The 27015-nt window shown below is 36.3% G+C and overlaps 1 protein-coding gene across 9 annotated transcripts in view; it reads left to right on the forward strand.

Annotated features, from left to right (window-relative positions):
• The window catches only part of PSPC1 (paraspeckle component 1), a 93099-nt gene that overhangs the window by 18370 nt on the left and 47714 nt on the right, over positions 1-27015 (forward strand). For all 9 annotated transcript variants that reach the window (XR_014298113.1, XR_014298114.1, XR_014298115.1 and 6 more), the window contains exons 5-6: positions 6178-6262; positions 13675-13780. Coding sequence is in view for 3 of the 9 variants with exons in the window: in XM_082676032.1 (XP_082532158.1) it covers positions 6178-6262; positions 13675-13780 (191 nt within the window). In the remaining 6 variants the exon portion in view is untranslated. The remainder of the gene's footprint in view (positions 1-6177; positions 6263-13674; positions 13781-27015) is intronic.

The raw sequence follows: 27015 nt of genomic DNA on the forward strand, positions 1-27015 counted from the left end.
GTCAAGTCACTGAATAACTGCGTTGATGCTAAATAAGTTAAAACAAACTCAGCAAACGTTAGAAACTAGTCAGACATTTCTGATTTCATTTGGACCCTAAACCTAGCGTTTCTATAAACTGTAAAATACTCTTTTTCTAATAAAATTGAAGTCATTCATATCATATACTAATATGCTTAAACTAGTTACGTTTATACTAGGTCTCTTGCAGAAATTTGAAAATTGTTATCTAAGATAAAGTTTTAGAATCATAGGCTGCTTAGACCTGGAAGAGAGAGCTTCAAGTTTATCCAGCCTTAGATTTTATGATTCAAAAATTTGGCCAGGGACTTCCCTGGTGGTCCAGTGGTTAAGACTCTGCTCTTCCACTACAGCGGGCCCGGGTTCAATACCTGGTCGGGGAACTAAGATCCCTCATGCTGCCCCTCATGGCCAAAAAAAAAAAAAAAAAACGGCTACACACCAGAATCTACTGGGAAATTAAAAAAATTTTAATTTCCCAGGCCTCATGGTTGCTCTAGCACTTCTGTCGAGTATGAATTGTTCTCAGCTCTTAGCCTGGCATGCACTTTGCCACTTTATTTTCCTGCTATCTATGGTCATGCCATAGTTAGGAAAAAACATTGATTAGATGTGTAAGCATTTGTGCTGAAAGATATTTGTTGCTGCTACTAACAGGCAGTAGTGTAACAGTCATTACTTGAACCCATATTGAATGTTGGTTGTAGAAGACACCATGTGAGGTACTGAGGATGTAGTGATGACAAAGAACAACATTTCTTTAGGCCTCGTAGAGCTCTTGTGAGCTCTTAGAAAACTTTGCCTCACCCCTAAGGGAGTTTTGACTTTTGAAGCAGAGTAATTTTGTAGTTATTTCCTATGAGCTTTCATTTTATTGCTTTTTGTGTGCTTATTTATAACCCATGTTAACAGTTTTTGGTTTATAATATTAGAAAAGCACATTGCTTATTGTATCTTAGTCCTTGCTTCTGGGTTTACTTCTCCTGAAGTACATCCTGTATTTCAGCAAAAGTCTGCAGGTGATAAATTCGTTTCAGTGTTAGTTTGTTTAAAAAAAAAAAATTTACAATCTTCTCTTTTGTTCTACAATTTTATATTTTATCGAGCGCTTCTAAGGGTGTATTCAGGTTGGGGAGCAACTTGAAGTAATCTTAGTTCTTTGGCTCTGCAGAGACACAGGGCTTTCTAGTTCACCTATCTTGGAAATGGAAAGCTCAGACAGCACAGAAAACTGTCCTTTTCCCTGGCCCCGCCTTCTGCTTTCTTATAGGAGTCACTGTTTCTTCTGTATTTTAAGTTTCTTCTGTATCCTTTAATGAAAAAAAATTATGCATATGTCAGTAGATCTGTGTGTGTGTGTGTATTTATTTATAACCAAGAAGATCTTTTTTGCTCCTTGCTATTTTACTTTCTGTGTAAGTGTGTATGTATAGATCTGCTTCATTTTTTAAATGGCTTAATGATACTCTGTTAAATGGCTATAATTAGTTTTGCTCATCCTCTTTTTTTTTTGCGGTACGCGGGCCTCTCACTGTTGTGGCCTCTCCCATTGTGGAGCACAGGCTCTGGACGCGCAGGCTCAGCGGCCATGGCTCACGGGCCCAGCCGCTTCGCGGCATGTGGGATCTTCCCGGACCGGGGCACGAGCCCATGTCCCCTGCATCGGCAGGTGGACTCAACCACTGTGCCACCAGGGAAGCCCTGCTTATCCTGTTTTAATTGATGTCTAGTTCTCTTTCCAGCTTGTTAGTAAAAACAGTGTTGCAGTCAATATGTATATATCTTAGCAAATTTTTGTAAATGTTGATTCTTACTGGACACACCAGTTCCTTTTTTTTTTTTTTTTACACCAGTTCCTTTTAACAATTGCTTCATTTCTATTTTACTGCTGTTTATGTAGTCCTTTCTAGATCCAAATCCCATTATACTTAATACAGGTTATTTTTTTGCTTCACTATCTGTTTTTTGTTTTTTGGTTTTTTTTTGTGGTACGCGGGCCTCTCACTGTTGTGGCCTCTTCCGTTGCAGAGCACAGGCTCCGGACACGCAGGCTCAACTGCCATGGCTCTCGGGCCTAGCCGCTCCGTGGCATCCTCCCATACCGGGGCACGAACCCGTGTCCCCTGCATTGGCAGGCGGACTCTCAACCACTGCGCCACCAGGGAAGCCCAGGATTTCCTTTTCTGATGGTTGAATAATATTCCAGTGTGTGTGTCTATATTTCTGTATACCGCATTTTTTGTGTGTGTACATTATGTGTCTGTATGTACACAACCACATCTTTATCCATTCATTTGTTGATAGACATTAGTTTGTTTCCATTACCTTGGCTGTTGTGAATAGTGCAACGGACAATGGAAGTGCAAATGTGTCTTTGAGACCCTGTTTTCTTTTTAATGTTCCTTAACCGTAGTTCTCACACGTTTCTCACATAATTCTCTCAGCCCTATTTTAAATATGTTGAGTCATGACTTTTCTGTTCATCACTTGATTCTCTGATGTTTATCCTTGTGATTTCTGTCAGAAGGTTCACAGAAACAGTGTTCCTGCATCTTCTAAAACATCCATGGTCTTGTACTTTATAAAAAAATTAATTTATTTTTGGCTGAGTAGGGTCTTCCTTGCTGCGCGCGGGCTTTCTCTAGTTGCTGCTAGCGGGGGCTACTCTTTGTTGCAGTGCACGAGCTTCTCACTGCGGTCGCTTCCCTTGTTGCCGAGCATGGGCTCTAGGCATGCAGGCTTCAGTAGTTGTGGCTTGTGGGCTCTAGAGGGCAGGCTCAGTAGTTGTGGCGTACAGGCTTAGTTGCTCCGTGGCATGTGGGGTCTTCCTGGACCAGGGCTCAAGCCCGTGTCCCCTGCATTGGCAGGTGGATTCTTAACCATTGCGCCACCAGAGAAGTCCTCATGATCTTATACTTTAAACCCTCTCTTGAATGGTGTAAAATTCATGCTTCTTTCTCCCCTTTCTTAAGTACTTGATAGTATGTTTCTGTGGGAAAGTCTGAGATAAACCTGGATTTTTTTCCCTTCTTGTGACTTGATCCTTTTAACAGGCTTCCATGTGAATTCTTTTAAGGTTCAGTAACTTATCCAGGATATGTTTTCCGCCCAAACATTTTGTTATGAGAAATTTTAAACATAAAAATGTTGAAAGAGGGGAAATCCCTGGTGGTCCAGTTGTTAGGACTCTGTGCTTCCATTGCAGAGGGCATGTGTTGGATCCCTGGTTGGGGAACAGATCCCACAAGCTGCATGATGTGGCCAAAAAAAAAAAAAAAATTCAAAGAATTTTAAGGTATTTAATACTTAGATTTTGTTACTAACATTTTACTATACTTGTTTTATTACATCTTTCCATCTGTCCAGTCTTATATTCCAGATGTATCTTATTGTACACCATCATACTTTTCTTGGGACCAGATGTGCCCTTTCAATCTATAGATTCAGTTCTTATATTTCTAGGAAGGAGCTGTGTTAGATCAGAGAGCATATGTTTAGTCTTCATGACTTGAAGGATATTACATTGAGAGAACACTTTCCTACAGTCTAGCAAATCAGACTTAAAATTTGTCCATATTCCCCTCTATTCCCTTTTTGCTGTATACCCGTGTTTATGATATACTGCAATTATAGATACAGTTTTACGTCTTTTGTGTTTGTTAGGTACACAGTTTTAAATGTTATTTGGTCTGTTAGTGAGTAGTGCTGCAGCTGATACTTTATGTCTGTGGATGCCTTTGGATTTTTTTTTTTTTTGGCCGTGTGCGACTTGTAGGATCTTAGTTCCCCGGCAGGGTTGAACCTGGGCCCCTGCAGTGAAAGCACCAAGTCCTAACCACTGGACTGCCAGGGAATTCCCTGGATTATTTTTATAAGAAAAATTCCTATGAGTGTGATTTACTGGGTTAAAGGATTAAAAGCACCTCAGGTTACCTGTTTTTTGGGTAATATTTTCCTCCAGAAGAATATTATCATGGCAGTATACAAATATATAAGCTTTAGTGAAATTTCAGGAACCCTGGATATTAGCAACTTAAAGGAAATAATTTGGAAGATGTAAAATGGTAGTTCTGTTTTAAGTTGATAGTGCTCCTCATGACTGTTAGATAATGTGCTTATCTGATAATTTGATTGTCAGATCCTTTGAGCTAATTATTATACCCATGTTACTGGTGAGAAAGCACGATCTGAGAGGTTAAAGCACCTGTCTTAACTGGCCCAGCTTAAAAGGAGAAGATCCAGTTGTCAGAAAACATTCATGTTCTTTTCTTATTCCTTTTCATGGAAGAAAATGTAATTTTACATTTATTACTATATGTGCCCCTGATTTAAGAACAACTAACCTACAAAATCAATAATAAAACTGTTACAGGATGCACTGTATTGACTTTCTTGGGTAATTAATGATAGTAAGATACTTCCCATGCTTTGGCTTATTGAAGCATTTCCCCTTAGGAATAGAAATAGATTGTATATTTTTGGTCTTTACAAGTCTCGCCAGCTATAGAAATTATATGATAGTTATGGGGTCTCAATGTTGGTTGCAGAATGGAGTCATCTAGGGAGCTTCAAAAAAAAATACTCATAGTTGGTCCACATCCCAAGAGATTTGATTTAATTGGTCTATGGCTAAAAGGTACTTAAGTAATTCTAATGAGCAGTCAAGGTTGACGGCTAATGGTAAAAATGTTTGAACTTAATTGTAGTCATGTTTGGATTTTAAGATAGCTAAATGTTTTCTCAACTGGCATGTTATCAGAATCGCCTGGTTCCTATCCCATATACCAAAGCAGACTTTCCTGAGCAGAGTCCGAAAATCTTTAAAAAAATTTTTTTTTTAAGTTTCTCAGTTGAGGCTGAACAGCCAGGCTTGCAATGCTGGCATTTTGGAAAGAGCTTTGGAATAAGGATAGATTGGCTATACATCCCAGTTGAACCATATAGTGGCTGGATGGCTAGAACACATTTATAATCTGTCTGGATCTTTTTTCTTTGACATAATTAATACATAATTCAATCTGTAGGGAGGATAATACCTTGTTATAATTATGCCTGTGTTGTTACGGTTAAGATGTTTAGAGTTATTGGCACATGAAATATTAACTTTAACTGTTAAGTATTACGTTAAGTGAATTCTGAATATAGCAATTTATTAAGAAACATTCAATTAAGATAATATATGTTTATTTTAGAAATTTCAGGTAACATGATTTTAGAAAAAGAAAATAAAAACAACCAATACTTGTGTTATTCAGGGTATTCATATATCTGTATATGTGTATATATATATTTTATGCATGCGTGCACATGTAATTTGGTAAGATATTACAAAGAGTTTTAATACTTGGGAAGTTTATCCACTGCTTCTCAGATGTGCAAAACAAATGTATCTTTCATTATCTTATTCTGCAGTGGAACCTCTGTTCTTTTTTTTTTCTGGAAATATATTTTATTGTTTTTTTGTTTGTTTGTTTTTGTTTATGGAACCCCTGTTCTTGATGATGTGACATGGGTTGGTGACAGTGGGAATGCTCGTCCTGTTTAAAGTGGTCTTGTTCATATCAGTATTCAGCCCTTTTCCCCTTTCAGGAACTGTCTCCTCATTGCCCTCCTTCATATGACACAGACCTGATGCAGGAGGAAACCTGCTGATTGTGTTGGGAGGGATGTTTTTGAGTTTTATGCCATGTCCTATCTCATTATTCGTACTGTTTGGTCTGGTTCTTACATGCCCTCTGCTGATGGTTGCCAAGGCATCTTTTTGGGCTTTGAGCTTGCTGCTGAAAAAAATTCTAATTTGTTTAAAACTATGTAAATGAAAATGTAGCTACTATTCTATTTTTAATATGTTCTAGACCCTGTTTTAAAACAGTTACTGCCCATTTTAATTTCTTTTTTTTTAATTTCTTAATATAAGGATGGATTTATTATTTTCTTCATACACATGAAGAAATGGGCCCAGAAGTGATATTAATTTATTACACAGCTTATAATCTTTCATTGTAAAATGATGTGATAGACAAAAAGGGAAGCTAGGTGCATGAGTATGAATAAGTTACTACATATATTGCCAGTCATAGAGAATCTGTATGCTTATGAATATAAAAATACAGAAGGGGAAGCTAAAAATATTAATCTATAATCAATATCTTGTAGATTTAATGAGGCGTCAAGAGGAACTCAGACGCTTAGAAGAACTCAGAAACCAAGAGCTGCAAAAACGGAAGCAAATACAACTGAGGTAAAGAACATCACTATAACGTATACGTGAATATATGTAGGTTTCATTATGTATGTTATGAATAAAACTCCCAATGCCTGTTATCAACAAGTTATATAACTTGGAAAATACAGGGGAGGAAACCAAAATTGTCGATTTCTGACCACATTTAGGGAATTACTCCAGAAGATAACATAAATCTTTGAGATAACATAAATCTTTGTTATTCTATGTTTTTTATAGCTGATTATGGACACTTTGCAGACAATGTGAACTTACATAAAGGGATTAGGCATTGTTTCGTATAATTTATTGTAAGAATGCACCATGATTTATGGGGCCATTTTTCCAGAGATGGACATATTTGCGTTGATCTGAGTTTTTTTTCATGTGTATAATACTACTCTGAATGCCGTTAAGCATTTTTGTACTTGTGATAATTTGTTTAAAAAAGATATCTGGAATCCATGGTAAAAAGGGTATGGGCATTAAAGATCTCAGTACATAATAGAGAACTGTGATGGGCAACTTAAAATCTTTTAGGTTAAGTAAGGAAGTTTAAGGGAGTAGTTGATCCAAGATGTAAAAACAAAAATTAACAGCTTTTCTTGTACCTGCAATATTCAGTTGTAAAATATGAGATAAGTATTACTCTTACAAGTTTCAAAAGTCATAATTAGGGGCTTCCCTGGTGGCGCAGTGGTCGAGAGTCCGCCTGCCGATGCAGGGGACGCAGGCTCGTGTCCTGGTCCGGGAAGATCCCACATGCCGCGGAGCGGCTGGGCCCGTGAGCCGTGGCCGCTGAGCCTGCGCTCTGCAACGGGAGAGGCCACAACAGTGAGAGGCCCGCGTACCGCAAAAAAAGAAAAAAACAAAAACATAATTAGGAATTGTTATAAACAAAGATATTATAGATTAAAGCAAACTTAAAATTTTGTTTTGAAAGTGCTATAAAAGTAGTAAGTGCTTGTGACAGGAAGTTAGGTGCTCATGGGAAATAAAGAAAGTGAAAAACTGTTAATGAGTTTGAAGTGTCTTCACGGTCAGGAGATAGGTACTAGACCATATATTTTAGTGTTTTTCTTCCAACTTTATACCTGATTATACCAACGTTTGTGTATTTCTGTCTTGGTACTTCTCTGATTTTACTCTAACCTACTTATTCTCAATTTATGGTACTTGGCAGGCAGCATCAGCATTCTAACCTAGGAGATTGTTAGAAAGTCTCAAGCCTTCCCTCTGAACTACCGAATCATAAACTGATTCACCTGTGCTTTGGTAAATCCTCCAGGTGACTCTGGTGCATCCTAAATTTTGAGAACCACTGGTGTAAATAACTCCCGCCATGAACTTCTTACACGAGGGACCTTTTTCAGTTTCTTTCTTGTTGCTTCTTTCCACTTCATGTAAACGTGTTAAAGTCTCCTCTACTTGTACAAAGAAAAGGAAACCTCCTCTCCCCTAATATAAACCTACCTGAATCCAGCTTTCTTCTCTTACATTTATCCTTGACAAGTAGGCTTTTAAAATTAGTGCCCTATACTAGTGTGCTAAAATAATAAGTAATTAAAACTAAACAGTGTGGGGTGCAAACTACTATGTATGGAATGGATAAACAACAAGGTCCTACTGTATAGCACAGTGAACTATATTCAATATCCTGTAATAAGCCATAATGGAAAAGAATATGAAAAAGAATATATATGTATAAGTGAATCACTTTGCTGTACACCTGAAACTAACATTGTAAATCAACTGTACTTCAGTCAGCAAAAAGAAAAACAAAAACAAACCAAGAAAAAAACAATCAATGTGGGGGAACCCAAAGTAGGGAATAAAAATATAACAGATGAACTTAACTATATTATATATAAATGGACAGCATTGTCACACTGGAAGGAGATGGGGAAGAAAATAAGGAACCTGAATAACTTTGGATAACTGTATCTTGATTGAATACTATAGGCTAGTGGCAAGAACAATATATAAATTCTGTAATCTAGTTAGTAAATGTATTTCTCATAGGGATATAGGTTTGCAATTCTGAAACTACTTTATGTATATACTTTTTTTCTTTCTTTGATCAAGACTTTGAAAATAATGTATATACTTTTTTAAGTGAATATATTAGTACAGATCAGTATGAACCAGGTTTCTCATTGTTGGAGAAAGAAAGAAGGGAGAAAGGCTAAAATTAAAACGACTCCTGTGATGTTTAATGGGGATTCTAAGTATCAGTATGAACTGAGTGGCATTTAATCTAGACAGATACAGAAATATAGACATGTATATGTACATCGGTTCATATATATATACATATTTCCTAGCCCTGTCCATCTAGAAGCAGTGATGCCTCAGGAACAATGAGCTCATCTAATGCCCAGATTTTTGTTTCTGAGCACCATTCTCCAATAAAGGGAACCAGGGCTTTTTGGAGAAGTGGTTGATTCCAGGATTTGAAAAGTCCAAGATGAGCCTGACAAATCTTGTGTCAGAGAGAAGCAAAGTACTTGAACAATGCTAGGGCATGTTGAGAGAACACAGGAGCCAAACTGAAGGTGCTCCTAAGGGCCAAAGTTGGAACAATTTCAACAACAAAATAAAAAATGATAGTATTAGATTTTACACTGTTGAATAAAGTAAATATCCATAAGTTTGTGCTGATAGAAGTTATTTTAATGAGTAAGTAAATAAATGGGGAGAATGGACAACTCTTCCTTAGTTGTTAGAAGTAGAATTCCAAATAATAAATGTGAAATGAGTCTGAGAGAAAAATTACCAATGGGTGAATACTGCAGTAATACAGACACACCTTGGAGATACTGTGGGTTTGGTTCCAGACCAGCACAATATATTGCAATAAAGTGAATTTTTTTGTTTCGCAGTGCATATAAAAGTTACCTTTATACTACACTGTAGTGTTTTAAGTGTGCAATAGCATGATGTCTTAAAAAACAATGTGTGTACCTTAATTAAAAATACTTTCTTGCTAAAAAATGCTAACCATCTGACAACACAGGGTTGGCACAAAACTTCAGTGTGCAAAAGCAATATGCAATTTTTGGGAAGGGCAATAAAATGAGGCACGCCTATAGTTGTTTCATTCAAGATTTCCCAGTAGGTGCTAAGGTTGTTGCACAAAACTTGGGATACAGGATTTGTGGAGTCTCAAATTTGTATGAGGTACAAATGGAAACATAGTAAATTTGAAGTGGAGAAACCCAGCAGATACCACCATTACCAAGCGTTTAGGTTCGTATCACCCTTAATAAGACACGGACACCAGGCACCCCTTGATATGATGCACCCAGAAGTGTACATTGTCATTTCTGTGGTGTTCTTGCCAAAGCTTCATAACCTTATGCTAGTCGTGAGAAAACTTAAGACAAACCTAAATTGAAGGACACTGTACAAAATAATCAGTTCTCTTTAAAAGTGTCAAGGTCATGAAAGACCAAGAGACACTGAAGTGTTACAGACTCGAGGAGACTAAAGAGAAATAATAACTAAATGCAATGTGAGATTCTGGATAGGGTCCTGGAACAGAAGAAGGACATAGTGGGGAAACTGGTGAAATTTGAGTAAGACCTAGAGTTGAACTGTAGCAATGTACCAGTGTGAATTCTTGGTTTTCATAATTGTACTATAGTTATGGAAGATGTTAATATTAGGGGATGCTGCATGAGGGAGATATAGGAACTCTACTATTTCTGCAACTTTTCTGTAAGTTTAAAATTAGTTGGAAATGAAAAATGAAAAAGAGGACTCTATGTACTGGGGATACAATGGAAAACAAAAGACACAAGCTCTGCTGGTGTGGCACTTAGGTAATCTGGGAGGGAGGCAGACGTTAGTTGGAATATGATCAGATTATTAAAAAGAAAGTGAAGCGCACAAAATAGAACGCAGTACTTACTGGAATTTTTAATAGGTTACTTGTTTAATAATTGAAATATTGGTTGCTTGACGTGATAAGTATTCTATGTACCTGGTAATTTTTCACCGAATGGTCTTCCATTAATCTTATTTAATGTTGCAGAGGTATATCAGATTCAATTTGAAATTCAGATAAGTGTGTACTAACAATATAAAGATATGTCAACAATTAAGTGATAATTTGATGCGTAACTTTTATGGTTGGCTGTATTTTAGCAGATACAGCCAGTGATAAATCTGTTAATCTTTTCTTGTGCCTGTGGAGTTTGTTTTGAAATTAATTGTAAGAATTGTTTCCTGATTTAAGAAATGTAAATAATGTGTTAAAATTGAGTAATTTTGCAGCATGTATGAAGGAAAGGAAAAAAATAGTGTCTAGGAACTTACTTTACTAATAATTGTCAAATATATCCTGCCCTTGCAGCAGAAAGCAGATAAAAATACAGCAGCCTGCAGAGGTTGGTCTGACTCAGGAGGCTGCCACGTGAGACAGCCAGAGAGTCTGGACACGGCCTTTCTGTTTACCTTAGTTGGGAGACTGAAAAAACTGCTTAAGAAAATATATTTGAAAGAAATTAAATAATTTGGAGTATACAAAATTTTCTGGTTTTCATTTCAATGCTACAAATAAGTTAGGTTTTCGTGGGTCACTTCTTCAGAGGCTGTGACAGTGAAGGTGGACAGGGCTTAGATGGGCTGGTTCAGGCTGTAACTGGCCCACTTAGTACTTGTTCATTTGTTCTCTTCTTTCCTTCCCTTACTCCTTCCTACTCACTCATCTACCCATCATCCATCCATTCTTTCCCTTTTTATGTCATTTGACAAAGTATAAAGATCATCAGATGGACTGAGGCCTTTGGTGGGTGTGGAGGCCATAGTGCTGGACTGGAACAAAGAGCAGGACATTTTTATATCAGTTGTATCATAGCTTAGTGCCTAAAGCCTCTCAGGTTTCAAAGTCCTATTAAAATATGAGACAATTAGTGGGCTTCCAATTAAAATAAATTGTAAAATAGAGGTTTTATCAATTTCCAATTAAGTATAACATGAAGGAAGTTAAAATTCATCATGCTTCTTTACTTATTAGTTACATTTGTGAATATAACCTAGGAAATTATCCTTGATCCAAAGAGACATTAAATATAAAGATAATTGTTAAAGCATCTTGTGGAAGGAAAAAAATTAAACGCAAACATATGTACAGTAGGGAATGTTCCTATATGTTGCCTGTAAATTTATATTATGGAATTGTCAGTGTGGTGTAATCACAAAATAAAGTAGAAACTCTGGAATCTATAGGCAATGGAATGGAAGGAAAAAAATAGCAAATGTTTAAAGTGATTTTATACCTTTTTACCATATTTTTTCTCCAGATATAAATGTAGTCTCACATTTTATCAGAAAAAAATTGCTCTAACAATAGGGAGAAGTACATTATAAATTTTGTTTAAAATATCTTTTAAATTAAAAATGTTATGGCAATACATGTTTAAAAAAACTCACATGATACGTATGTGTACAAAAGAAAAAGGGCAATGCTCTTGTCTCCCCAGATTATCCCCAGTGTGATAGAAACTCTCATACTCTCTTCTCTGCTCGTACAAATGGTTTTTAGATGCAGCAATAGGAATACTATTGTTTTGCTTGCCTTTTTTCTGACACTGTACCTTAGACATTGTTTCATGTCAGTAAATGCAAATCTGCCTTTGTAATGGTTGTATTGTATTCCTTGTCCCTCATTTGTAATTGAATGTCTTCAACCTTTTGCCTTTAATTAATGTACAGTCTTGTATCTGTGTGTATACATTCTTGCACACATGTATAGATATTTCTGTTTAGTTTACTGGGAATGGATTTGCACACATAAAATTGTTTGCTACACGTTGGTCCTCAACAAAGTCATTGTTGCAATCTTGAAGACCAAAAAGCTTTGAGTATCATTTAGTGGCAGGATCTGACATGAGCCTGTATGATGCAAAACCTGACCTGTTTTACGTTGTGGTCATGCCAAACCTGTGTTGTATTCGTAGAATGTGAATGTTCATCTTACTACAGAAGTATTAATGGTGTTGATTATTGGGTACTGCTGGGATATCATAATAGATCCTACTGGAGATATCATAATAGTATATTAAACCCTTTTTAAAGTCTGAAAAACACATGTGGCCTTAGAGTTTTTGAATAAGAGAATTTTTCCTGTCACTGTGTACATTTTCAGCAGTGTATGAACATGAAAGTATTTTCTTAACCATAAAATTTATGAGTGTGTTAATGTACTAGAAATGGATTAACCGGTTTATTGGAATATTCTGTTTCCTTGAATAGAGATCTATACTGGGGACGTAGATATCTCAAAATCCAGAGTTTGCTTGAAATACCTTAGGAACATTGTCTTGTTACTTGCACATGGTCTGATATGAAGTCCTAACAACCTGTTTTCTTGCTGGCTGTGGGTGAAACCGCCATTTCTTTTAGTTCAGGCACTGTGTTTGGTGTACAGAACAACAGCGAAGTGTCTATACTTGGTGTGAAAGGGTGCTTGTAAGAGTAGCCTGGGAAGTGAGACCTACGGAGGGGGCAGCAGCATTGTGTAGTCTTTGCTGTTTAAATTACTTCTTTGTTTTTGAGTGGAGAGCATGTATATTTGAGTTTGCATTGATTTAAATGTCAGACTATTACTTTAATATTATTTTGTAGGTTTTTCCTTCGTAATCATATTGTAACTAATTATGATTTAATAGTAATCCTGCACATACATATCTTTTTTGTTTGTCTTGTAGTTGTTGTTCCATGCTTGATATCTCTGGGGCAGAGGTTGGCATACTTTTCCTGGGAAAGGGCTACATGGTAAATATTTTAGGCTTTTCATGTCATATGGTCTGTGTATCAGCTATTCAGCACTGCTCTAGCCCAAAGGTAGCCACAGACAGTGAGGGAATGATTGTCCCATAAAACTTAATTTGCGAAAACAGGTGGTAATCAGACACCTGTTCCAGGTGCATACTTTCCTCAGTGCATTAATGAAATGGGGGAGAGAATGTTAAGGCTTCCTTTTGCACGTAGTAGGATTTTTGTCTAGGCAATGTGGTCCTTTGCAGTGGCTTGTATTGGAATAGGTTCTGAGTGTCTCTAAGAACTAACTCTGCTGTGCCAGTGATTGTGAATCCCAGGCTTTCTCTTTGTACAGTAATAGAGTACTGGTTTGAGCTTTTGGTTTCTGGATTTTTTGACTGTAAGCATATAATTATCCTAGTTATATGCTCTTACTTTACTTTTTTGATTTACCCTAGATAAATTATTTTATTGGTTTGTTTGATTTATTAATGGTTTAGAGCAAAATAAAAGGAAGGTAAATCTGGTAAGCCACTCGTTATCACAGATTAGGCATAATGTATAAATAAATGATATACATAAATGATTTTGTTTTACCTGAAATAAAATACCGTATTATGGCTTATATGTCAACCACCCTGAGTTTTTATTTAAAAATCTCTCAGGCATGAAGAAGAGCACCGTCGTCGTGAAGAGGAAATGATCCGACACAGAGAACAGGAGGAGCTGAGGAGACAGCAGGAGGGCTTTAAGCCAAACTATATGGAAAATGTAAGTAAAATACTGGTTAACTAAAATGATTTTACATTGTCAGGTGGATGATATATATTTAGAATTCTTTAGATTCTGCTTTATATAGTAATATATTTTCTAATCTTTCTGAATTTGTCATATTTATGTTAAACTAACGAATTTCTTAACCTCTTACAGGTAATAAATTAAAATTAGTTTCTGAAGATAATCATGCTTTATGAAATGAATATTAAATTTTTCTCCATTTTACTTTATCTTTTTTTAATTCCTACTAAACTAGGAATCTTGATAAATTCATCATCTCCACTTGACTGATTTTCACCGTTGATATTAAAAATTCTTTAGTTTGGTAGACATATAGAAAAGTAGAAGTAGTATGTGCTCATCACTCAACCATAACAGTTATCAATACTTAGCAGATCTTTTTCATCTTTAAGTATACCCACTTTCCCTAATTTTTTTATATGAAATCCCTGACTTCATATGATTTCATTTGTATTTCAGTATGTATCTCTAAAAGATAAGGACTCTCAAAAAATGTCTTTATCATATCTTAAAAATTGCCAGTTATTTAATATTAACTAGTAAAAGCTCCAGTTCGCCCGTCTTACTTTTTTTTTTTTTTTAAAGTAGTTGGTTTCTTCAGATCGGTTGGTAAATCCAGTCATTTTAGTCTATAGGTTTTCTCTCCCTCTTTTTTTCCTTATTTTTTTTTTAAAGAAACAGCTCCTTGTATAGAGTATCTCAAGTCCTGGATTTTGTTGACTGTATCCTTGCAGTGATGTTCAGCAAGTTTGTTTATGCCCGAATTTCTTGTAAACTGGAGTTAGTTCCAAAGACATTATCTGACTCAGGGTTTTGATTTGGGGGGGCAAAATGGTAGGGCAAAAAAGGATACTTCAAGTAGGTTATAACCCACAGGGTCTTAATAATAGTTAACAGAGTCTCATTGTTCACCTTAGATGAATGCCAGCTTAACAACTCACTCTAAAAAATACTTACCAGTATTTTTTTCCTCTAGCTGTTCAAAAGCCATGATTCTTTAGTAAGTAAGTTTCTGAGGCTAAATGTATTAATTCCAGTCATTGGTGTCTTTTCTGACTGTCTCTGTCCCTGTTCTTTTGTCCCTGGAAAATTAAAAAAATACTTAAATTAAAATGAATACAGACAGCAAAATAAATCCTGAGTAGAATATCAACAAGAACTTTTTATCTTACCTTCCATCAAGTAAATATCCTTTGAATGAAAATTATATGGCATTTAAATTCAGTTAGAAATTTTCTTATTATTTATAAGTCACACTAAAAGTTTAAATTAATAGATTTATAAATCCCATTAGAAAATTAGTTGAGTACATTTTGAATTTTCTTTTTGAATAATTTCTAGCATTATTGCAATTCTCTTTTCCTCTTGGATGCATAGCACTTGCATAGTGACATATTTAAATGGTGGTCTTCTTTTTCATAGTTACATTTGAACATAAATCTGTTGGATTTATCAATGTGAGGATATTTTATGATGTTATAAAAGAATGGAATTAAAAAAAATTTTCAGGCGCATATATTTTGAAAACTAGCGTTTTTATTTTAAAATACAGTCAAGATGTAAACCACATGTGATATATTTCTTAGGGAAATTTTATTTCATTCCATTGAGGATTAGGAAATTCTTCCCAGTTCTTTCATGTACCTCAACGTATCGTTTCTTAAACTGCCTGCTTATAGTAAAGTTGGTGGAATTAGCTTTCTTAATATTTCTCTGGCATACACTTCCTGTTCTTGGAGCAAATGTGTAACTGTGTGGAGTGATGTCAGTCATTTAGGGACCAGAAGGAAATGATTCAACAAAATACTCTGTTAGACTTAAGTTGGCTACATCATAAGCTTGATTGCAGACTCTCTTCATTCTTTGAAGTTTCAGTTTTACAAAAACTTACACCAGTGTTTTTTAATATGTTCAGTGGTATTTAATATAGGTATAATTAATAAAGGACAACAGATAGTTTCGACTTTACTTTTCTATTGAAAAACTATTTAGAAATGTTGCTACAGTTTAAAATTGAAATACTGCAAATTCTTAAAAACATTCGAATGTTTCAGAATCATTTTAGTGGTGGGTAAAATTTTATAGATAGCCAAGGAACTTTGAGAATAAACAAATTAGATATTTAAAAATATGACAGATTTATTGGCATTTCAAAAATAGATCATTTATTGTTTCATAAGTATGCTCTTAGAAAACTTAGATGATCAAATATTTTAATATTAAGATATTTTTAAGTAGTTACTTAAAGTATGTGTTGCATATTTGAAGCATCATAAGATTAATTTGGCTGGAGCAGAGGTCTGCAAACTGTAGCCTGGAACCTCCACCCATTTTCATACCACCATACCACAGAGCCGAGGATGGTGTTTACATTTTTAAAGGGTTGATGGACAAGAAGAAAAAAAAAAGACTACTAAACAGAGTATTTTTGACCCACAAAACCTAAAATACTCCTTGGCCCTTTATAGAAAAAGTTTGCTGAATCTTGGGCTGGAGAGTTGGTGACTTTTTTTAAAAATTAATACTCATGTTAGGCCACAAAGTTACTATGTTCTTAATTTTCTGGAAAGGAATCATAGTATGTAGTAATGGAATTAAATATCTAGGGGAAAATATAGTCTTTGTTCTATTTTTAGATATTTTTGAGATTAGAAATTATGAATAGACACAAGTTTTTCGTCATTTTGGTATCAGTTTTATTTGGTTCCTAGCTCCATAATGCTTATTAATATAAACTAATCAAGCACTAAAGAAATATTAACAAAAGCTCTATACTAGTCTTGACTGGTCTGTGTTAATAGAAGAAACATTGAGGCCATTGTTGCATTAGTTATTCTTCATTTTTACTTTGAAACCTGTCTTTGGCAAAAATTGTTAAACAATTTTAATGTTTGTTTTTGTTTTTAAAAGCTTTGAAATTAGGCCCTCTTATGTGCTTCTCTTTTCTCACTGTTCAGTATAAAGGGAGGAATCAAATGGTAAGTGTTCAGCTTGCCTGGGTAATAAAAGTCATGCAGGTTTACTTGGTTCGTTTTAAGATGCCACCTCACATTTCTTTCTAATATTCCTTTTAGGAATATTCCAGCACAACTAATAGTATGGGCTTTTAAGTATAAAATAAATACTTTGTCTTGAATAATATATATATTTTTTAATGTAACAAAAGACACATCTGGACTTCCCTGGTGGTCCAGTGGTTAAGACTCCTCACTCCCAATGCAAGGGGCACGGGTTTGAACCGTGGTCGGGTGACTAAGATCCCACATGCTGCATAGCGCGGCTCCTGCCCTTACCAAAAGAAAAGATGCGTCATGTCTGGTCATGGTTTTTGGGTTGTTGTTGTTGTTGTTTTTTTTTTTTTTTTGGTTAGCTTTCAAATTTATCATAATATTATGACATACATGTGAATATCTATCTATCTATCTATATTTTTTGCGGTACGCGGGCCTCTCACTGCTGTGGCCTCTCCCGTTGCGGAGCGCAGGCTCAGCGGCCATGGCTCACGGGCCCAGCCGCTCCGCGGCATGTGGGATCTTCCCGGACCGGGGCACAAACCCGTGTCCCCTGCATCGGCAGGCGGACTCTCAACCACTGCGCCACCCGGGAAGCCCCATGTGTGTATATTTTTAAGAGTTTCAAGGATATGCCAGCTCTTCATCAGTTAGAAGCTGTCATTTTAATTTCATACCTTATTCCTCCTAAGAGGAAGTCATGCTCTTTGGTAATAGATCTGGTAATTATAGATTAAACATGTTAGTTTTCACTCCTGTAGCATAACACATTTTTGACTCCCATAACAATGTATATATTTTTATTCTGTGCCTTAATTGCATTTAGGTTTATCTTTACCATAGTGTATTTGAACCATTTTCTAGATAGTATTTACTAGGTTGAAATTTTCTACTTATCGCAGTTTTACAGCTTTTGAACACATCACAGAGGTTATTCTGTTACAGTAAGAATTTGTGAGACTGTTTATGGTTGTCTTGTGACTTTTTACTATTAGGTTGTTTCACTTACTGTAGATTCAGTAGTTTAAACATTTAAGTACTGCTGTGTGCTAGTCTTCATTTGTGGATGCAGTTTGGTTTGGAGTACAGGGGAGATTTTAATTAGAATATTTTTAAAACACAGTTTCCTGGAGTAAACTTTGTTTTCTTGGAAAAATGAGTAAGTCATAAAATGTCTAAATGTCATTCTGGCTTTAGTAGTTGCATCATGTAGTTATAAAAATACTTTGATTAGGAAAATTGGGGCAGTGCTTAGATTGGATGCTACTTTGTTTTAAAACTTAAGAAGTTTCTTTATCTGGCATGGTAAATATTAATGTTTGGTTTTTAGTGAAGAAGAGAATAGCCCTTCATATCTGTTTTAAGATATATACATGAATTGATATGGAATAACTTTTATTCCTGTTTGAGTAGGTGAGACTGGCCCTCGAGAAATGAACACGTGCATAAAGACCCGAATGTGTTTTATATACCAAGGCAGTAATTTGACCCATGTCAAATCCTTAGAGGTATTCCTTTGTAGCTTCTGGAATTGTTGAGCAGAGAGGCCACAGCAGATGTAGCCTGGCTAAGAGGGTAACACCTCTTCCACGGTAGTGTTTCAAGTTGTGCATCATAAGCACTCAGGGAGCTTTCAAAAAATGTGGGTTCTCAGGTCTCCGTCCTACTTAATTGATTCATTTGTGATCCCAGTAGATTCTGATGGGTTGTCCATTGACAGTTTCGACTAAATACTGTAGTTTTCAATCTTTGCAGCACATCTGTGGAACGTAAAAAAGAAAAATGCCTGAGATCTAATCCAGTGGGTCTGGGTTGGAGCCATGGGATCTGCATTTTAAAAAGCCCTTCAGCTTGCTTATTTTCCTTGGCAAAGATCGAAAACCACTGGCCATATGTTGCAGTGAGACATATGTTGAGACGAGAATAGTAGTAGCAGTTGAATTTTTTATGGGACCTGGGGAGTTTTAAGGGAGAGCTCAGGGTCATTGGACAAGGCAGACACAATTCATACAGTTAACAGTATAAATGGCACAACATTCTCTGTGAATCGCGCTCTGTGGGATTTTGGTGTGGCAACTTTTAGTTGGGCTTTCATCCTATATATGGAAGGGAGTATTACCTCAAATGATACATTAATTTTTAGTTTTTAAAATATTTCATCTGGACTGGAGGTCTACAGCCTAGGGTAAGCCAGGCCAAATCTGAACACTGCCTATTTTTTTCTGAACAGTTTTTTTGGAACACAGCTGTATTTATGTTTTGTTTATGGCTGCTTTGCCCCAAAATGGCAGCGTTGACTAGTGGTGACATAACTCTGAGGCTGTGTCAAGACTGTATGGCCAGCAGAGCCTGGAATACTATCTGGCCCTTTCCCCAAAAAGTTTGCCGACTTCTGATCTCAGGCCAGTCTGAGAGCTGGGGGGGAAATCTATAAAAAGCGGCTCATGTTAACCAAACTCATAAAGAGTTTGTGACTTAAAATGTAATTGTATTAACTTATGTGTTGTTTTTCAGTGTTTTTAGAAGGTTTATTGAGCAGAGTGCCTCATATCCTAGAACCTTGGTTCTTGGTTCTGAAGAGTCCAAATTAGTATTCAGAAGGTTCATTAGTAGTCATGGTTATAAATCAGCAGAAGTTATGGGAAGAGCTGCCACATTGGGCCTGTTGTTTAATTTTATGCCAGTCCCTTCCTGCTTCTTGAGTGGGTATTGTTTCTCTTATCATCATTCCTTGATTTAATTATAACCTAACCCTTCCCCCCATGTTCGCTGTACAAAACTCAGGGCAGAAACTGTAGCCAGTAATGAACTTTCATTAATAGGTGCTGGCAGAGCCAACCGATCCCAGGTGTCACTTACTAATGAGGAGGTACAAATACGTTTTCTGAAATAGTTTGTGAATTTTTGAGAGAAGCTGCCATTTTGTGGTTTTAACATGGCCATCACTTCTCTTTTTCAGTAAATTATTTAGCTTTAACAAGTAATTTGGTTGTATTGAAGTAGAAGATTGCGTTATTTTGGAAGGCTAAATATCTGACACATTTGAACAAAGGACATATTTCACAGGGGGTTTTTATAGCCTCTTCATCATCCTATGGAAATAACTGAAGAATTATTTGCTGTAGTGTTTGGAGTCAGATTTAGGTGTGGGAAGGTTATTACCTATCACTGGTATAATGGCAGCCTGCTTCTGATGGTTTGGACATGATGGTAAAAATCAGAATGGATAATAACAGTTATACTGCAGTGGCCTCGCATAGAATGTTGTAGTTGTGCCCAATTTTTTGTTATTAATATGTTTTATTTATTTACTAAAATAATTTGGTTTCCTACAATGAGCGAAGAACTTTTCTGAATATTTAAGGATGGTACATAATTGGAACTTAGACTTTTATCATCAAATGAAAACAAAGATACATGTTTATAATGTTAACATATACTCTAGGAAGTGATCCTTAGGATTGTGATGATTTGGGGCATTTGTGTTGAAGATATAATACCAATTTTAACCAGTTGTTGAAATCTTTGATCACTTCTCAAAAGGATTATTTAATAATTTTAATAATATCTAATTATTTGTAAGGAAAACTTTAAAATTTTCTTTTTTAACATCTTTATTGGAGTATAATTGCTTTGCAATGGTGTGTTAGTTTCTGCTTTATAACAAAGTGAATCAGCTATACATATACATATATCCCCATATCTCCTCCCTCTTGCGTCTCCCTCCACCCTCCCTATCCCAGCCCTCTAGGTGGTCACAGAGCACCAAGCTGATCTCCCTGTGCTATGCGGCTGTTTCCCACTAGCTGTTTCACATTTGGTAGTGCATATATGTCCATGCCAATCTCTCACTTTGTCCTGGCTTACCCTTCCCCCTCCCTGTGTCCTCAAGTCCATTCTCTACATCTGCATCTTTATTCCTGTCCTGCCTGTAGGCTCTTCAGAACCATTTTCTTTTTTCTTTTTTAGATTCCATATATATGTGTCAGCATATGGTATTTATTTTTCTCTTTCTGACTTACTTCACTCTGTATGACAGACTCTAGGTCCATCCACCTCACTACAAATAACTCAATTTCGTTTCTTTTTATGGCTGAGTAATATTCCATTGTATATATGTGCCACATCTTCTTTACCGATTCATCTGTCGATGGACACTTAGGTTGCTTCCATGTCCTGGCTATTGTAAATAGAGCTGCAATGAACATTGTGGTACATGACTCTTTTTGAATTATGGTTTTTCTCGGGGTATATGCCCAGTAGTGGGATGGCTGGGTCGTATGGTAGTTCTATTTTTAGTTTTTTAAGGAACCTCCATACTGTTCTCCATAGTGGCTGTATCAATTTACATTCCCACCAACAGAGCAAGAGGGTTCCCTTTTCTCCACACCCTCTCCAGCATTTATTGTCTGTAGATTTTTTGTTGATGGCCATTCTGACTCGTGTGAGATGATAACTCATTGTAATTTTGATTTGTATTTCTCTAATGATTAGTGATGTTGAGCATCCTTTCATGTGTTTGTTGGCAATCTGTGTATCTTCTTTGGAGGGATGTCTATTTAGGTCTTTTGCCCATTTTTGGATTGGGTTGTTTGTTTTTTTGATATTGAGCTGCATGAGCTGCTTGTATATTTTGAAGTTTAATCCTTTGTCAGTTGCTTCGTTTGCAAATATTTTCTCCCATTCTGAGGGTTGTCTTTTTGTGTTGTTTATGGTTTCCTTTGCTATGCAAAGCTTTTAAGTTTCATTAGGTCCCATTTGTTTATTTTTGTTTTTATTTCCATTTCTCTAGGAGGTGGGTCAAAAAAGATCTTGCTGTGATTTATGTCATAGAGTGTTCTGCCTATGTTTTCCTCTAAGAGTTTTATGGTGTCTGGCCTTACATTTAGGTCTTTAGTGCATTTTGAGTTTATTTCTGTGTACGGTGTTAGGGAGTGTTCTAAGTTTCATTCTTTTACATGTAGCTGTCCAGTTTTCCCAGCACCACTTACTGAAGAGGCTGTCTTTTCTCCAGCGTGTATCGTTGCCTCCTTTATCAAAGATAAGGTGACCATATGTGCTTGGGTTTCTCTCTGGTCTTTCTGTCCTGTTCCATTGATCTATATTTCTGTTTTTGTGCCACTACCATACTGTCTTGATTACTGTAGCCTTGTATAGCCTGAAGTTTGGGAGCCTCATTCCTCCAGCTCCATTTTTCTTTCACAAGATTGTTTTGGCTCTTTGGGGTCTTTTGTGTTTCCATACAAATTGTGAAATTTTTTTCTAGTTCTGTGGAAAATGCCATTGGTAGTTTGATAAGGATTGCATTGAATCCATAGGTTGCTTTGGGTAATATAGTCATTTTCACAGTGTTGATTCTTCCAATCCAAGAACATGGTATATTTCTCCATTTGTTTATGTCATCTTTAATTTCTTTCATCAGTGTCTTATAGTTTTCTGCATACAGGTCTTTTGTCTCCTTAGGTAGCTCTATTCCTAGGTATTTTATTCTGTTTGTTGCAGTGGTAAATGGGAGTGTTTCCTTAATTTCTCTTTCAGATTTTTCATCATTAGTGTATAGGAATGCAAGAGATTTCTGTGCATTAATTTTGTATCCTGCTACTTTACCAGATTCATTGATTAGCTCTAGTAGTTTTCTGGTAGCATAAAATTTTCATCCAAACTCGGACAAGTGAATATGAGTACTATGTAAAATTACTTTTTTTTTTTTTAACAGCAGGCATAAAATAAGCTGTCTCAGGCAAACCAGGATGTGTGTGTGGTCACCCTAATCATATGTTACGATTATAAGTAGCATATTCCCCCTCTGTTTTATCATTCACGGTTAGGAGTCTTTTGAATGAATCCAGATTGAAATGGTTACCATGTCCTTTATATTCTTTAACCACTTCATCAGAGGACACTTTGTTGGACTTAATTATTTCTATGTCATATTAGATGACTCTAGTGTCTTCATCAGCCTTAGCTCCTATTAGAGTCACAGAGGGGCTCATATTCCACAAAAATTCCCATATCCCTTTTTCCCTCCTGGGGAGTGTGTATACTCAGCACATACATAACTTTCCCTGACTACTCACCCCAGCTGTGATCCTATATCATTTTTAATATGATTCTTTTTTAGTACTTACATTGCCATCTAAATATTTTCTCACAGTTGTCCAGTATTTGAGCCTTCTTGAGCTTTTTGAGGTCAGGAATCTTGTATTTGTTATATTGTAGTTACTGAGATGTAAATTGGGAGAGTTAAATAGTTGCTTGATGTCTTCTTTTTCAGATGACAGCGTGCAGCTCAATCATAGTTTTGAGGGTTCTTTATGAGCCACCAAACCTCAGTATTTTTATTTAATACTAACATTTCAGATGTTCAGCATCAGTGGTTTTGAAACATAGGTGGCATTGAAACACACCTATTGATGTATTTCTGTAGAGTTCATAATGGAGTCACATTAGTAAAGAGTAAAATTTAAATTTATTTATTTATTTATTTTTGGCTGCATTGGGTCTTCGTTGCTGCATGCGGACTTTCTCTAGTTGTGGCGAGTGGGGGCTACTCTTCGTTGCGGTACGTGGGCTTCTCATTGCGGTGGCTTCTCTTGTTGCGGAGTACGGGCTCTAGGCATGCGGGCTTCAGTAGTTGTGGCTCACAGGCTCTAGAGCACAGGCTCAGTAGTTGTGGCCCGTGGGCTTCGTTGCTCTGCGGCATGTGGGATCTTCCCGAACCAGGTCTCGAACCTGGGACCCCTGCATTGGCAGGCGGATTCTTAACCACTGCACCACCAGGGAAGCCCAAGAGTAAATTTTAAACAGTAAAATAACCATTTTTTGTGCTTGGTTTTCAGCACACGTAACTTTTTAGTATTCAGATTCCACTTGACTATCCCTTCAAGATAGTTAGTCTTACACAAAGACTGGAGGTTCCCTTTAGTAGGAAAAATTTGTTCCCTGTTTTTCCTGTGTTCAAAACAGTCCTGAGCTTCATAGAGGATACAGAGGGGAATCAAGCGCAGAGTCACATCTTTGAGGATTTTAGAGTATTTTAGGGACCGGGGACCTATGTGGGGTAGGTTAAGAGACGCAGCTAAAAAGTTCTGAGAGTTTAGAGAAAATTGTATGCTGGAGAGTGAATGTGTAGTCTCTGCACTCTTCTGGGGCTCTTTGGGTGCATTTTAAAAACTGATGTGATTGGTTTATTATTCCACTGTGTTGCAGGTATACCTCTGTCTTTTCATTTGAAATGGTAAGTTCTAATCTTACTTGGTTCAGAATGGTCAGATCTTGTAGGTAACGTTTACGTTTTTAGAGGGGTTGGAGAAGAGGAGAGTCAAGATTGGCGAATACAAGTGAACTAAAGTGAACATGTTTTTGAAATGTCCACTACATGCAATGCAAACAATAGGAATTTTGTTCAGTAATTAAATAGCTTGAAGTAATAACAGAAGGTTCTAGGAAGACATAAAAACTTGTTGGTTCTGCTTTGTGATTTCTTGTTGTAATATTTAGAGCCCCCTACAGGAGTTCTCCTACACGGGGATTATGTAAAAATAAATTTTTTTTAGGCCAATCAGTATCCCGTATCTTTTGTACTTCATGTTGAGGGCATGAAGCTCTGTAGTATCACCTGAAATGTCAGAATTTTTCTACCAAAGCGAACTAGATAAATGTGAATATCGATATCCATGTGTAATTATTAACTAACTGCTAGTGGCAGGGAGCAAAAAACTTGGGTTTGTAAGCGTGCTCTGCTGATGAAATGCATTTACTTCTGTTTGAAATTTCAAGTAATTTAGAGTAAAATGGGTGAGTTTGCCTCTTTGTCTTATGATATCCTCCACTACACTGTGTACCACGTTTCAAATCCTGTCTTTTCTGGTTATAAATTTGCCACAATTCTCATAATATATATAACGTCTTAATTTGACGTATTATTGCTTTTTCTAAATCCTGCTTTTAAACAATAGAAATGCTTGTATAGTAGTTTAGCTTATAATTGTAAATTTTAAATAACTTTTTGAATTGTATTTAGTTATTTAAATATTTTAAATATTACTATATTTTGAATCTGTTGCTTTGAGTTATCTACTTAGAAACAATATATAATTTGTCAGGATTTCAAAGCTTCTGGTAGACTGCTAAGATAACTTGTTTTATGTCTAGTATCATGAATAGAAAAAGACACTCTCCTCTTTTAAATACGTTCTTAATCCTTCATACATTGGAACACATGTGCTTTGTTTGCTTTCTTCTGTTGGTGGGACCGATTTGGAATTGCTTCTTATGCAGCTTATATTTGCTCTTTAATCTTTCATCCCTTGATCTGGCCAGTCATGATAGTTGTTTTGATTTTGATATGGAAATGTACTGGGTAAGAGGTTACAGGTAAAGAAATGCAAACCAGTCACCAGTATTATATGTGCCTTGGTAAGATGTAATTGAAAGTAGTCTGTGTTGTAGTCGGTATTCAGATTGCTGATTTCTTTAAGAGTTTGGGATAAAATAACTAAATTTGAAAAATAATTATATATATTCCTAATTAATTTCAGTTTTTAAAAGCAGCTTTTCAGAGGGAGTTTGCCATGACAATTGAAAAGGATAAACTTGAAAATGTCCCTCAGGTATATAGATTAGAAATAAAATTCTAAGCTCAATATAAATTTGTTTTAAAAATTGATTTGTTTAAAATATTTATTCCCTTCTGTCTCTTGATGCATGCTAGATTATGTGTAGTTATATTTAATTCATCTTCAATTAGAAAGCCATCCTATGTTTTAAAAAGTGGCAATTAATTTTGCTACATGGTCAGTTGAATTTGACAGTGACCTCAGAACAATCTGTTTACAAAGTTACCTGAACCAGGCTTTAAAAATACACTGTTGGGGGCTTCCCTGGTGGCGCAGTGGTTGAGAGTCCGCCTGCCGATGCAGGGGACGCGGGTTCGTGCCCCGGTCCGGGAAGATCCCACATGCCGCGGAGCAGCTGGGCCCGTGAGCCATGGCCGCTGAGCCTGCGCGTCCGGAGCCTGCGCTCTGCAACGGGAGAGGCCACAACAGTGAGAGGCCCGTGTACCGCAAAAAAAAATAAATAAAAATACACTGTTGAGTGAATGTAGTTTAAGAGGCGCATGTGTTTAGCTTAATCAGTACAGTAAACTAAGGATAAAGCCCCCTACTTGTATTTGTGGTTCCTTCTATTTCTGATTCAATATTTAACAAGTAAGAAATGTTTATTATTTCATGACTAAAACTTGTGACATAAATTAAGATATAATTTATTCAAAAAGAAACATTTTTAAAGTTTTTAAAAAGTAAATTTTTTAGAGTAGTTTTAGGTTCACAGCAAAATTTAGCAGAAGGGACATTTCCCACGCACCCCATTCACCCCACGTACGTACAAATGCCTTCACATCAGACTCCTACCAACCTCAGATTCCCACAGCATACAGGGTGCACTTGTGTCTTACACATCCGCATCACCGAAAGTTCATAGTTTACATTCGGTGTTGCACACTCTCTGGGTTTTGACAAATGGAAAATGACACGTACCCACCATTCAGTCTCACACAGAGTAGTTTCACTGCCCTAAAAATTCTCTGTGCTCCACCTGTTATTCCTCCCTCCCCATAATTCTTGGCAACCACTGATTCTTTTCCTGTCTCCATATTTTTGCCTTTTTCACAATGTCGTATAGTTGGAATCATACAATATGAAGTCTTTTCATATTGGCTTTTTAGTAATATGCATTTAAGTAAGGTCCCTCCTCTATGTTTTTTCATGGCTTGATAGCTCATTTCTTTTTAACATTGAATAATCCATTATCTGGATGTGCCACAGTTTGTTTATCCATTCACCAAATGAAGGACATCTTGGTTGTCAGTTATGAATAGAGTTGTTACAAATATCCGTGTGTAGGTTTTTGTGTGGACATAAGTTTCAGTGCCTTTGGGTAAATAACGAGAGGCGTGATTGCTGGATCATAGGGTAAGAGTATGTTTAGTTTTGTAAGAAACTGTTAAATTGTCTTCCAAAGCAGGCATACCATTCTGCATTCCCACCAGCAGTGTATGAGAATTCCTGTTTCTTCACATCCTCACCAGCATTTCCTATTGTCACCATTTAGGATTTTGGACATTTTAATAGATGTGTTGTGGTAACTGTTTTGTCTTAATTAGCAGTTCCCTGATGAAATGTGATGTAAAGTTTC

This window comes from Grampus griseus (genome assembly GCF_964374135.1).
Source record: "Grampus griseus genome assembly, chromosome: 18".
Lineage (NCBI taxonomy): Eukaryota > Metazoa > Chordata > Mammalia > Artiodactyla > Delphinidae > Grampus > Grampus griseus.